The sequence below is a fragment of the Ambystoma mexicanum genome, chromosome 1q (genome assembly GCF_040938575.1).
Source record: "Ambystoma mexicanum isolate Mex_15411 chromosome 1q, UKY_AmexF1_1, whole genome shotgun sequence".
NCBI classification, from domain to species: domain Eukaryota; kingdom Metazoa; phylum Chordata; class Amphibia; order Caudata; family Ambystomatidae; genus Ambystoma; species Ambystoma mexicanum.
The window spans coordinates 1,043,130,310-1,043,145,425 of record NC_090922.1 but is presented as its reverse complement, the minus strand read 5'-3'; the positions used below and the strand labels follow the sequence as shown (position 1 = coordinate 1,043,145,425).

The following is a 15,116-nucleotide window of genomic DNA, read 5'->3' as shown; positions in this document are numbered from 1 at the left end:
TTTATTAGTAGAACATTACCCATTGTTGTTAACTGCTCATGTTCTGAAGTGTGATATTAATTATTAATGTATTATAAAGTGTGATATATATATATATATATTGTTTACATTCTCAAATAAACCGTTTAAACTTGCAAAACAGAACTACTTCTTGGCTCAGTGGAGTCAGAGGGGTTCCAAGAGAGGGGTGTTATATAGGGGTAGTCATCCAGAACTCATGAACTGGACATAAAGATATATCAATAAGGGTTTCCATTCAGTATCCCAGACTAGGCATTGACTTAGCTGTAGTGCTGGATTGAATCTTTTTACACATTCCAGCCTAGCTGTCACTCACCCAGCAGGGTGGCTGTCCTTGCCGGACAGTCAGCCAGCCAATCACCACAGAGTGCATTTGGGTCTCCTAGGAGACTAAGTACACAGAGTTTCGGGCACCTCCCTCACTTCCTGCCTTCCCCAGACACTCGGGCGCAAGAGGCGGGATTCTCAGAAACCCCTCCAAAGGCGAAATTAACAAAAAGACCAAACCTGGTTTGGCGCGCAGAGAAACTCTCTAGAAGGACCTTTCCACAAAGACCTGGCGAAAAAAGAAGACCGGGCACCATTTTAGTAAAGATAGATGGACGCCATTTTCAAAAAGATGGCTACCGCTATTAACGTTACTGGGTCCGCGAACGGTCGTGGTATATGCAAACCTAGGTAGTTCAAAACAAAACCACTGCCACCAGCCAGTCAATTAAGGAAAGGGAAACAATAAAAATGTTACAAGAGCATTTAGACATGAGGGAAAGTAACCCCTCCAGCACTCTATTGTAAGATAGGTTGTGTTGGGTCTAGCAAGTACAATGCTAAGTAAAGCCAATTTCACTTTACTGCTCTGGGAAACAGTAGTTGATCCCAGAGAAGGTATTTAAATCTTGGGAAATCTGGAAGACTTCCCTGTGGCACCGCACTGAAGGTGCTTTGTGAGATGCCTATGGAGTTGGTTAGACTCCATAACCAAAAGGAAACAGTGTATAAAATCACATTAAAATACATGAGAGAGTGGGAAAAGGGTCTCACTCTCTCCAGGTAAAAAAAATCAAGTCCTCAAAATCCAGCAAAGTTGCTGTGGGTCTCTAGGGTGGAGGGAATTTGCACATTTTTGAGAATTCTCCCTAACAGGTTCTTTTCAAAACAATACAACATGTTTTCCCTGCTTCTTCCTCCTTTTTAACAAACTGTTAAGAGATGCTCTGAGAGATGAAGAAGTACTCCAGAGACACAGGTAGAAGTGAACTCCTTTACTGGGTTCCAGGTAACAAGAGGACACAATAGGTAAATCCAAAGGTGGGTAAGTAGGAAGTACAAGAAGACATCCACCGGCCTGCACTCTCACAGGCTGCCTCACTCCAACTGACAATCATGGAACTTACAGGGGCACTCACACCACAACATTCCACAAGCATTCATTCCACCAGGAATTCCATCAAGCAAGCATTCATGTAGGGCCAAAGCAAGGGAAGCACAAGACATAACACAAACCTACATTTCACTTCTTTAGCTTCACAAACAGGAGAAATGTGTCTTCGCCCATGATGAGGGTTCAGGTTTTTCATTTTCTCCCGGTTCCAAGATTCCCAAGCAACAACATATATTAGCCTTCCTCCTCTGTGTATCTCACTTGGATTTATTGATAGATTTAGGAGCATGATTTTTGTTTAACTGCTCCACTCCTGCTGGCCACGTGAGGACCGCGAAAGCCACATTACACCCACAAGTTCTGGCACATTCATAGCTACTGCATTCGTGCAACCGATTAACAGCCCGGCTACAGGGGTGGAGCCGCTGCCTACACAGCAAATAGTTGCCAGGGCAATATATCCTGAACGCTGATGTCCCCCAAGCAGTAGGGCACATTAACAATAAAAGAAGGTGACGTAACCAGGCAGTACTCTCACCTTTAATCCCTGTGAGATTCTTTGGCAATGTTGGCTTGGTGGGTTCATGTGTCTTTTGTTTGATTTGCATGAAACCTGCAGATAGAGCTCTGCTGCAGGTTCTTAACCCACATAGCTACTCCAAGGACTTACTGTTTTTCAACGCTTAAAATAAATCCTATTGGAATGTTTATACAGCTGTTTTTAAAACCAATAACTTTTTCAAAAATTACATGGTCATTGTCATCTATTGATCTGACAGGGTCAAATGGATTAATACACTTCTTCTGAAAATCTGCACAGCTTGACGGTCACTATCAAGCAGTACCTTTTTATGGCAGCTATGTAAAAACACTGACATGCTAAAGGATTATTTTTTTTTGCGTAAAGACAGAAACACAGACAAGAAGAAACTCCTACAATTCGTGTCGGCTCCCCATTATTGTTACAATTAGTTGCAGCACAGAGACCCATGTTTGCCTGCAAACGCCGCTGCCTACGCATGAAAGCGATGGAGTATTTTGTTGTTTGATCCACCAGCATGGCGCTTGTGTCTGTCGCAGCCTAAGATGGAACGTTGGCATTCTAGTGGTTTTTTTGAGAACGGTGGGCACGTCCCTGCTTTTCTGTTGTTCAGGCAGGCAGGTACGCAGGCAGCTACAAAGAGGTCCTTGCAGTGAGTCCGGTAGCTGTGCCGGCGGGAGGATGAAGATGTTGCTTGCTTCTGGGGAGCGATGGGCACTATGGCTCTTTGCTCTCCTTCATGTGGTGAGTTTATTGGAACTTCGAGGCCCGCGCATTAGGTGCATCTTCTTAAGGTGCTGCCCTCTTCGAGAACGCCCCGGAGAGCTTTGCGGGCACGCAACCAGACTCGGTATTAGTGTGACGTGGCTCTGTCTCTGCTTCCTGTCTGCAAAGTCTGTATTGGCCATTGAGTATTTGGTAACTCGGCAGCCGCAACTATCCCGGAACTTTAAGATATTTTGCATTTGCGAAGTTTATTTAAAAAAACTATATTACATCTCACAAGACTTGCCAATTCGGCACTGACACTTGGCGAACCTCGCCCGAACATGGTTTCGGGCAAATCCATCTTCTGTTTAGTGTACATCGAAACTATATTTTTGCCTGCATTACCTCGCGCCATGTTAGAGAAAAGCTGAATTGAGCTTAGCATATACTTAGTGATTTTAAATAACTGCATGAGCTCCATCTGGGTTATTCTATACGTAAAACCTTTTTTGTTTTGTACCACAACGCTTTAACATGGCAGGGCTTCTAGCCTTGGTAGCATGTTAAACTGACTGCAAATTCTTCCGTGTTACGCTTGTCACAAGATCATATTCGCTTGATGTCCAGTCCATCATACATTCAGGCTTGATCAATTCTGATCTGCACGATCCGTGTTGGATAATCGGCTCCCTATAATGTAGCACGGTGTGTAGGTAGCATTTGCCACTGTTTTGTTGCTTTCTGTCGCCGAAGAGTAATTTTCCTCACGAGTTTTCAACAGGAGGGATAAACTGTACGGCACGTTTTATTAGACTTCCTCTTTATTTTTTAATTTCTTGTTTCTATGTAACTGAACATCACAGGTTATCAACTCCATTAATTATAATAACAGAAAACTATTCCTTTTGGCAGTCAACCATTTCATATATTTTCTTCAGGCTCTTGTGTTCTCAGACAGGACAGAGGGAGAAAGTAAAGCAGCAGGATGTATTGTTTTGATATACTTCAATGGTTTCCACCGCACTTCAGTCGCATGGGTGTCACTTTTATACAACTTGCTATTAATGCTAGGTGACATTTTTGCACATTCAATGCCAAAGGTCCAAATCGCTGCAATTCTTATTAGGCTGGATGACTGCAGAAATGCAAGATTAGTCCAAATGGTTGTAGCGATGTAAACAGACTGTTGCATACATTGGTATCTGTATCAAGACCACTGTGACCCAGTATAAGTGTGTAGCATCTGGGGTTCTAGATCAAGTATCAGGTACGCAGAGATGACGCAGGAGACAAATAGTTAAAAGGAAAGTAGCTTTATTAAGTTACAGGGCTAGTTGGGTGAAGGGAGGCAGGAGCTATATAGTAAGCATCCTCTCAAGTCAGATCTCCCATCCTGAAGTCCCATCTGACAGTCCTCGAACCCTGATGACCCATATGTTTCCAGGCTACCCCACAACATTCTACTGCCTGTATCAGTGCACATAACACAAGACTGATACTACACAGTGCCTGTTTAAAATAAATATTCCATCCTTTGCAGTGTTGTGTTATTTTTTTTTGTTTTTTTTTCTATTACTATAAACCTAACGAGGGTAATCAAACCCCAGCTGACGTTCTTTTTATTCCCTCTAATATGCCCTTATCTATCCACTTAGTCGCAAAACATGGTTCTCTTCTCAGTCTTTTAAGTTGGAAGACCAGTAAATACAGACCAGTCGAAACAATGGCCAGATGTAACTTCTTATGTGTCAAGTCTCCTGTGTGACAAACGAGGCACGTGGGGATTGTATTTCTCTCCAGAATACAGAAAATTGCACTAGTTTTAAGCAATCAACGTTTTATAAAGTGAAAACTAAAGAGGGATAGTTATAACCTATAGATACGTGTGAGGTAAGAGTAGCTCCTGCACAGGGGAGTATCCAGCATGGCAGGAAAAGGTCTTGATATTTTTTTTCTTGTGTGGTATCGTGTTCTCCATATGTATGGTGTGGCAAATCCCAGGGCATTGTCACTACTGCCATAGGGGTATCACCTTCCCATGAGGCCAGGGAGGCGAGGCTGCTATCCGATAGTACCTCTGGGGTGGTGCTCCAGTGGGTGGATCTCATTGGGAGGAAATCCTTCTATGGGCCAGTGACTATCTTGGGAGAAAACGGTATGCACCGCCTCCATTTCTGTCCCGTCTTTCCTCTTACCCCATTTGGTCCTCTGTGATCTCCCACGCTCCTATATATTTGTGTAGAGAAGAATATCCCATTCACATAGACCATACTGAAACGATGAGATTGAGAGCTACCCAGATGGAGTTCATACAACCACTTACACAACAGTCAAGGAGGAAAGAGCCTACCGCGGAACATACCTGATTATAGTCAACAAAAGCAAGAGCCAAAGGTAAGAAGGGGGAAAAGGACTAGAAAAGGACTGTGTACCTTGTCAGTTCCTGGTAAAACCAAAATAGGTGCACAACCAAATGTTTAAAGAGTCGTAAGGAATACTGCTATTCAAATTTTAAGGTGCCGGGGAGGAACTGAGATCCTGGCACAAGACTCTACAAATAACAACAAACTGCACGCAGAACGCCGCTTGGACATAGGCTGAGAAGTGGGACATTAAGAGAGAGTTGAGAATGGAATCCCATTAAATAGCGAATAGGAGAATTATGTGCAAGAGCACCAGGACTGATTAACAACGTAAAATAAGAACTTGCAGTCATGGACTTATAATGGGGAGAATTCAGGACTACAGGCCCTATTGTACACATGGAATTAGGCATGTAGACCTGCTTCAAACCAGAGTCTGTTTAGGCCTATGAAGAAGAGGGTCCAGCCTCGAAACGCGTTGCCACTCAAAAGCAGACTACTGGCAACATTTCTTCTTTTGTTTGCTCTTTGCAATAATACTGAGATTGTTTTTGCATTTGTCTTTGTACTTAAAGTTGCAATTTAAAAACAAAATGCATGCACTTACGTGTTTTACAAAAAACTATCTGTGTTTGAAAAACATTCAATTACCTACAGTAATCACTTTCTTTAGGATATAGTAGTTGGTTGATCCAACACACCTTATAGTGTGCAGGGGACGGGAGGGTTCAAAGCTTGAATCTTCTCCTTCTTTGTTGTACCTTGTCAGTTCCTCCCTGGAGGAGCCGAGAGCTGGCTGGAGACTAACTGGAAAACGGGAAATGCTGACCGAGGTTTGCCGAACACATGTGTTCCCTGTCGTCCAGGCTGGAGAGTTGGAGTCTCAGACGAGACTGTGAGTCGGACCATGCGGTCCGACCGAGAAACACACACAGGGAGACTAGACCTGGGAAGGCTGTGGAGACATGCTGGGACCGCAGGAAGGCGTGCGGATGCCCGTAGCAGGAGGAAGCAACTCTGAAAAGCTGCTGTAACAAGCCGGTTACGCCATAAAAGGTATATGGGTTACCATAACTGTGGTAAGAGAAGGAGGCTGTTGCAGAAGGCTGAATACCCTCATCTCCCTTGTACCAGCACTTGGAAAGAGCCATATACGAGACATATGAGAAATAGTACCTGGCAGGTTAATGACCCAGGCCAGATTGCCACATACTATAAGCAAGAGAAGCAGACAAGGGTCCTGGACCCATACGAAGTCGGGGAAGCCCTGCAAGAACAGCACACAAGCGTTAAGGACCCATATCAGTTAGGAGAAGCACACAACCAACCAAGGGGCTAGGACCCCAGCAAGTTGTGGTGGTTCCGAGACAAATACAGGGGTCTGGAACCCATGCCAGAGAGGGAGAGGTTTACCGGACAATAAGGGGCAGAGGACCCATTGCTAAAAGAAAGGGACATTTCATTGAACACTGAGATCTATAGACAAGTCTGGCAGGATAGTGAATCAGGCTCAGTGTTACATTTGTGAAACAGAGAAAAACCACGGGAAGGGAGAGTTTCCCCAGATACCTGGGAACTGTGTTTTTGTGAAATAAAGACTGTGAAAGAAAAGGTGAAGGAACTTTGTGTTTCCTCATCAGAAACTGAACATTGAGCTTGCATCCAGAACGAGGGAACCCTCCTTCTGGATCAAGAAGGCACCCAATTTTTACTTGGATCATCTAGAGTGCAGGGGAAAGAAATTGGTTTGAACACGGGATGGTGGACATTTTTACTTGGCCATCCTGACAGATTCCTTAGTCTTTTTGCTGAGATAAGGCAACCCCTCTTAGAAATAGGGCAAGATGGGTATTTTTTCTTGACTTTTATATATAAATGAAAATCGTTGCCAACAAACATTCCACCACTGTATCAGACTCGTAATTCAGCACCAGACTCGGAATTCAGCACCCTTACAGTGGTCAAAGAAGGTAGCAAGACATAGCTAGTTGTCTTTATCGGATTCCATGCCCCATTAGACAATACATTTAGTAGTTGCAGCTGCTGAATTTGTAAAATAGAATGGTGTAAACTGAATTGAAGCGTGGAGGGGGCCAGCCCATCCTCGCTTTGAAGCTAAGCAGGGTCAGTCCCATTACTGCACTGGTGGGAGACAGCCCGCAGTCCCAGATACTGTGTAGTTTTAAATATCTCATAACACACTAAGAAAAAAACACTGCATCCCCATTTTTTATTTTTTAAACTGTGCTACTGTCAGTCCGTGAAAGTATTGCACTCTATGTTCCCAGTGCTATGAGAGACAATTTATTGGGCTTTTGCTGAATTGTGTTCAGTATTTGTAGTCTCCCAGTCAAGTTGGGGGGGTCGGTGGGGGGGTATAATGCCACGATTTGACACTTTTTGCCTAACCTAGTTCTATAAGGATTTATATATTTCAGTGACACTATGGTATGTGTACTTTTCAAGTTATTTTTATAAAGCAGAGTATTGTTAAAAGCCAGACATGGGAGTGAGGAGGGGAAATGATGACAGGGCAAATAAGTCCTGAGTATTTGCTCAGGATGTGGCAAGCAAGTTATTTTCCCATTTTTATGGCTGCTTCTCAGGGCACAAGTAAAGGACACAAGTGGCTGTACACTGTAATTGTTTTCAGAGCGTGGGAGCATCCCCTTATTATTTTTGAGGTGGGCAAGCTTCCTCAAGTATTTGGCTGCTGGGATTTTAATCAGGTTGTCATGATCCCAGTGCAGACGCTTTCCCACAGGACCACAAGCACTTGTCTCGTAGTGGTGTTAGTTTTCCTGGGAATATTTCACTACAGATTGCTGGGTTTAAAATGTGAGCACCATTTATACTTTGTCAGCATATTTATTGGAACATTTCCGCTCAAATTATTATTTTTCAGGTGTTCATTACTTAAGTCCAACAATATTTTGTCTTGCACACTTTCTTCTAAGGGGAAGGTCAATTGAACTACATTTGTATGTTTCACTTTAAGGTATATGTTCACTTACTGTGTGTATATTCATGGGTGCCAGCTTTTGATTTTCGCTATGTGAGCAAAAGTACCTGGACATATGTCATGTTTAGAGCCGGTCATTTTATCCCTTTCCGTGCTGCTTAAATGTGTTTAGTTTGGGCCGTGCGAATCACTACAGTCACCAAGAGACCGGCCATTAAACAAGGGGCTTGTAACATGCTGCTTAACCAAAGTGTGTGATCAATGGAACATTATTAATCTCACTGCGCATTGCCTAAAATAATTGTGCTTTCTCAAAGCCTTCCATCTTTTATACATATTACTACTATGAAACACGTCAAAATCAATCGGTCTGTGATTGATGAACATCTTTGAGCGATGGGTTGCAAATGTTTTAAAATATACTGGCCATAGCTACTGGTCGAGTATTGTTTTAAAATGGAGAAAGCCGTGCACATGGCTAGTGGTCTGGTTGTGTTCTAAAATAAACACTGGTGATGGCCAGTGGTGTGGAAATAATCTATGGAATAATCTATAGAACAACAAACCCTTGAAATGTAATGAAAACACTTTAGTTAATGATCAGTTAAGATAAGGAACGTATTGCAACAAAACCCCTGGAATTCAACGAATTGGGGAACTCGGTACGTCAGGATATAAGAGGAACAGAGGGGAGCCCACTGGCTTCCACCACCCATACTTCTCTTCTTGCGGCCCTGGGTGGAATTGCATTCGACCTCATACACTCTCGCAGCATTCCATTCATGACATCACACCATGCATTTGCACACCATGTATTCAGGGAACAAGCAAGTAAAACCAGTCATAACAAGAGTCATAACAAGAAGGGATTCACAGTTCCATAGACAATGGCATTCTGGGGGATATAGTATTGTAGTGGAGATAAATGGGTATGGGCAACTGTTTTAACATATAGAGTGGCCATGGCTAGTGGTCTGGTAGTGTTCTGAAATGGACAGTGAGTACGGCCGAAAGGCCATGGCCGGTGGTGTGGAAAAAATCTATGGCATAACAAAGCCCTTGAAAACCACATTAAAGATCAGTTAAGGTAAAGAAATAATCCCAGCACACCCTTGGAATTTCAGCTAAAGCCACCTTAACTTTGTGCCCCCTGTTGGGCAGCCTATAACCACAATGACTTCACTGGTTACATCACTAATGCCTTCATAAGTGACAAGAAGGATTTATATAACTGATTCCATCAGACATAAGATCACCCTAGGTATGTGCACATATTTAGACCACCATTATGTTGCTACATATGTGATTTTAGCATTTTAGAATAGTTCATAACAAGGAGTACATTGTGAAACATAGTCAACAGCTACACATACATCATATCACTACTTGTGAAGCTTTCATTTGTAGCTTGGAAAAAGATGATATTTGAATTATGAAGGAGTGAGAGATAGAGGAGCCACACTGCCCTCAGGAGTTGTGTCCCACCACCACGGGTGAGGGCGAGATTAAAGGCAGTAGGAGAGTTAAATGGCAATAGAGGACAAAGTGAGTCTCACAGGAGGGGCAGAAGCAGGGCACAAGGGTGTTATGGAAGGAAGCATAGAGACGACACCAGCTGTCCAAGGATAGGGTCTGCAATTGAAGGACCATCCATAAACCAGAAGAAGTTTGTGTGCAAGAGTTCTACTCTTGCCGCTGGTGAGTGGAGAGCAGATGTCATCAGAAATGTCATCATTGTGGTCAGGTCATAGGCTGCGCAACAGGGGGCACGAAGATAAAGTGGCGTTAGCTGAATTGTCAGGGTTTTCTTTTGTTTTTTGTTTTCTTTCATTGAAACTATATAGTACATATTCACGCAAAGCTTTTTTTCTTCGAGCTTGAAAGTCAGAAATGATTTCTATTATTATTGCACACCTTGCATTACAAACAGTTCAGCAACCTGGCAATATGTAAATCCTTATAGAAACGCAGTGATCACATAGATCCATTTGGATGTCCTGTCCCAAGATCAAGCTGTACTCCATCCTTCTCACACGCATATTCAAGTGCACCCCAGACAAAACTGTCTGTTCTAAATTAACCACAATGAGTTCACCCCACTGCCAAGTCTCTTGAATTTATCATTAATGGTGATTTATGCTCAAGACGTTGATCTCCAAAAAAGCCTCAGATGGTAGGAGCACATGTGATAGTCTGCATGTTATATAAGCGTGTGTTGTAGGAGCATGTGTTGTGAGAAGGTGCATAGGTAGAGTTTAGAGTTTATTAGTATTCATATACACAATGTTAATATCACAAATGTATGAGTAGGGTTTTAATATAAAATGTACCTCCATTCTGCTCATGCATTTTATGCCTCCTATATGTATGAAAGCTCACATTAAAGTTCACTTTAATGTGTCCTTTTAATATGTATAAGAGGCAAATATGACTTCTCTAATTCATACTTGTATGTAATGTATAACTCATGAAAACTCACATCAAAGTAAGCCCTGACTTTACTGTCAGTTTTCAGAAGATGTAAATTACAGTTGGTAGGAAAGATTTACGTTTATTGCATCCCCTGAAAACGAACATTAAAATTAGCACTGATTGATGTCAGTTTTTAGATGTAAACTGCATAAGGTATGAACTGTGAAATGTGTACTCCTCTTGGTATAGTTCTTATAAAAAGTGTACATTTATTCCATCTCCTGACCTCAAACTTACTCAGACTTGCCTTCGATATAAGTTTAATAAAGTGTTAAACTCATACTTTCTGTATACGTGTTGGCAGCGCATGTTGAAGGCGCCCCCATGTGGTAGGAGTATGTGTCCTGTGTGTAATAAGGGCACGCGTAGTAGTAGTAGTAGTAGTAGCTGTATGTGTCCAGAGGAGCCTGAGTTGTAAGAGTTTTATTACAGTGTGTCTTAAGTGTGTGGTAATTGTCATATTCTGCTTGTGCATTGAATGCCCCTGTATGTATGAAATCTCACATTAAAGTTTTTAACTTTAAGGCACATTTTAATACATATGAAAGGTGTAAATAACCTTTCCATTTCATACTTGGATGCCATTTACAGCTCCTGAAAACTTGCATCAAAGTAAGCCCTGACTTTCCTGTCAGTTTTCGAAAGATTTAAATTGCGTACGTTCCATTGTACAGTTCGTATGAAAAATTTACATTTATTACATTCTCTGAAAAGTAACATCATAATTGGCCCTGACTGTTAGTTTTCAGATGTAGCCTGCGTAATGTATGAACTGTGAAACTCATGCACTTTGTGTACAGTATACTATCACCTTAAAACTGACATCAAAGTCAGCAGTGACTTGCCTTTTGTGAGTTTTATAAGATGTTAATTATGAAACGGCACGTAATCCATTCTGTGATTGCTGGGATCAGCCCTACAGATAAAAGCTGCATCAGCCACTTTTACTCCCTAAAATGGGGGAAAATACTCTCAAAAAATAAAAATGGGGAGGAAAAAAAAGACTCCCAACAAAAATAGGAAAAAGACATGTAGAATCTTGCACCCCTGCTTTCCCGTTGTACGACGGGAAGACATTACTATTATTACTGCCTGATCAGAAGAAGTAAACCTGTACCTTTTTTAATGTGCACCAATGCATGGGGGCAAATAAACATTTAAGTTTTTCAGTTAAAACCAATTTTAACTCGCTTATAAAATACTCTCATTGGGAATTGGACTTACGTTTTTACTTCCTAAAAGAATTTTGCTCCCAAATTTAAAACATAGGGAGTAAAATACCTCCACTTCCAAATCTTAACTGGAGCACTGGCTGGGATGCAGGAGGGAAATGAGAAAAATATTTAGTGTCATCAGCAAAAAGGTAATTGTGTAAGCCAAAGGATGGGATAAGTCTCCCTAGGTCACAGGTATAGAGAGTGAAGAGCAGAGGCCCATTGACTGACCCTAGGGGGATGCTGATAGGGAGAGGGGTTAAGTCAGAGGCTGTAGATTTCCAAGAGCTTTTAAAGGATCGACCGTCCAGGTAGGAGCTGATCCAGGCAAGAGCAGATTTGGTAAACCCCCGGTCCTGGAGAGTGATAAGGAGAGATGAGTGGGCAACTGTGTCGAAAGCAACAGATCCAAAAGGATGGGCCTGGAAGAGAGCTTAGATTGGTGGGCATTAGAAAAAGTTGGAGACATGCATGAGTGTTTACTACGGAAGCCAGATTGAAGTGGATCTCCAAGGCCATTAACCTCAAGGTACTTAGTAAGCCAGCTTGAAGTGAATGTCCAAGGCAAGGTGCTTAGTGAGCTGGTCAAAGGCCATCCGCTCAAGGAATTTTGAATAATGGGGATGGAGAGAATCTGGGTGATAGTTTTCTGGGAAGCCTTTGTCACCAGAGGGGTTCTTCAATGGGGAGTTGCAGATTTGAAAGAAGCAGGGAAGAGTCCAGCAGAGAGGTTACAGAGCTGAGGGAGATGAGGGCAAGCGTTTGAGACAAAGTGTTTGACCATTTGGGGAGCAAAAGGGCTGATGGGAGCAAAGGATGGGTGCAAATTCAATAGGTGAGATAGCGAGAAGTAGTCAAACAGAGGAGGTAAAGACTCTGCCAATTCCTCCTACTTCATAAACCTTATCCTCTCCCTTCGCTAACACCCATGCAAACATTTTTGAAACTTTGGTTTTATTGGCATTTTCTTAGAATAACAACAGGGCACAATGTAGATCCTAGGGTTATACAATCAAGTGGCCCTGAAACCCTTACCTTCCCTCTCCCCCCACCCCCAAAACAGTCCCTTCCCCCCCGAATAACATGATCCAACATGAACTTTGAACTCGGGAGTATCCATGGAACCTCTTTGTGTTCAGAGCTTAGGAAATTATGTAATTGCTGACTTCATCAATGGCTATGTAGCGTCCACCGTCCCACGGGCTGTGGGCGTCCGGATTGCATTCAGCTCATCCCTGTTAAACTCCCCCCCCCCCCCCGAGCCCCGTTCCGGCTTCAATGAACGCCCCATCCCCAGGACTGCTGTACCCCTTACCAATTCGCTTGGAACGAGCCAGAGTTGTTGTTCATCATCGCAGTCAGTTCGTCCATTAGGAACACGTGTTTTAGTTTTTTCAGTCAATCCTCTTTTGAGGGGGTCTCCGGGCTCTTCCACTTCTGCACCAGGGCGACTCTGCCCACCCTCAACATTTTTCCCACATTCTTGGGTACCTGTGTATTCCCGTTTCCTCCGGGGGGAGTCCCAGCAACATCGTCAATGGGTTCTGGGGGAGTAGTTCCTCGGAGACCTCAGCAATCCAACCCCTTACCTTCCCCCAATAATCCTGGACTTTTGGGCAGTGCCACCACATGTGGCCCCTCGTTCCCACCTGGCCGCATCCCCTTGGGCATTCGGGAGACGCCACTGAGAACATCTTTGACAGTTTAACTGGGTCCCTGTGCCACCCCTGCAGGGTCTCAAAATTGTGTTCCATGTCCGAGGTGAATAAGTTCCCGTGGAATGCTATTTTAAATATCTGTGACCAGGCGTCCTCCGAGATGACCTCCCCTGCTAGATCGTTCCAAAATGAGCGGAAGCCCCTCCTTTGCACTAAGTTGTTAGTATTTCGGATTTTGTACATCTTGGACACTGCCCCCTTCCTCGAGGTTGCTGTGTCGAGTAGTTTCTTGAAGGGGGTCAGCTGTCTCTTCAAGTTTTGGCCCCATGACTGGTCGCAGAGGATGCCCTACAGGCGAAGGTATTCAAATATGGATAGATACCCCTGCCTGAGAGCTTCTCTCAAGTCCTCATATGCTAGGAATTCCCCCTCTCTGAACATCTGCCCCACCCATTCCATTCCCAAGTCCGACCAAGCCTGGGCATTCCGGAACCCCTTATTACCCAATTTGAGGGGGTGACCCCAGAGAGGTCATCGGGGACGGCCATGACGGGAGGCATGCAGTCTGGGGGCCCTCTTTCCAAATTGCCCAGAGAACACCCAATGTTGGGTGGGTTTTTAACCTGTTCGGGATGAACTTGCGTGGGGCCCACAGGAGGTCCCGAACTTTAAGAGGGTGGGCATCCATGTCTTCTAAGTAGGACCAGTAGGTCCCAATCTCTTTCATGAGTTCCAGGAGGACGCGCAGCTGGACAGCACGGAAATTGAGTTGGAACTCCGGCAACCCAAATCCCCCCCCCCCCTCTTCCGTCGGTAAGGTTAGGACAGCCCTCCCGGTTCTCGGGGGTTTTACCCTGCCATATAAACTCACACCCTGCATTCTGCAGGACCCTGAAGGTCTGATCGGGGACACTGGTTGGGAGCGCTGTGAAGAGGTACAGCAGACGCGGCAGTATATTCATCTTCACTGCCGTCATGCGGCCATACCAGGACAGTATCATCGTGCCCCATCTCCTCAGATCTGAGGTAATCCCTGCCATTACGGGGTCCTAATTGGTAGGGGCTAGTTTCGTTAGGTCCCTGGTGAGGAGGACGCCCAGGTATCGGATCGAGTCCTTCTTCACTGTAATCCCATTGTACCTATCCAGGGGGTCCAATCCCGGGTCCCGAATTCTCATGGGGAGCAACACTGACTTTGTTGTGTTGATCTTTAACCCTGAGAACCGCCCAAATGTGGCCACCAGTGACAGTAGGGGGGAAGCGAGGAGCTAGGCTCCACCAGGTAGGCCAGGATGTCGTCCGCAAACGGGGAAAGCTTGAATTCCACTTCACCCCTCCCAATCCCCCTGATGTATGGGTGTGCTCTCATTGCTATGGCCAGGGGCTCCATCGTGAGGACGTAAATCAAAGGAGAGAGTGGGCATCCTTGCCTCGTCCCCCGTGCAAGGGGGAATGATTCTGATAGCTTCCCATTCACCAGAACCCTCGCCGCTCGGATTCCTGGGCATAGTGGAACAAATCTATGGTTTTGCGGATGTTGTCCGAGCCCTGTCTGCCCCTAATGAAACCCACCTGATTCCCCCATGAACCAGCTTCGGCATAATCTCGTCCATCCGCCTCCCCACCACCTTGGCCAAGATCTTCACATCAATGTTTAACAGTGATATCGGGCGGTAGGAGGAACATTCCATAGGGTCCTTACCTTCCTTGGGCAACACTACCATTATGGACCCCATCATGGATTCTGGGAGGGAGCCCCCCGGAGGGAGCCCCCCCCCCCCTCCAGCACAGCATTA

The 15,116-nt window shown here is 44.3% G+C and overlaps 1 protein-coding gene across 1 annotated transcript in view; it reads left to right on the top strand.

The window, feature by feature from the left end:
* Window positions 1–2,531: 2,531 nt before the first annotated feature.
* SELENOF (selenoprotein F) overlaps window positions 2,532–15,116 on the top strand; it is a 207,719-nt gene continuing 195,134 nt past the window's right edge. The window contains exon 1 of the mRNA XM_069641734.1: window positions 2,532–2,687. Within this exon, the coding sequence (XP_069497835.1) occupies window positions 2,625–2,687 (63 nt within the window). The 5' untranslated portion in view covers window positions 2,532–2,624. The remainder of the gene's footprint in view (window positions 2,688–15,116) is intronic.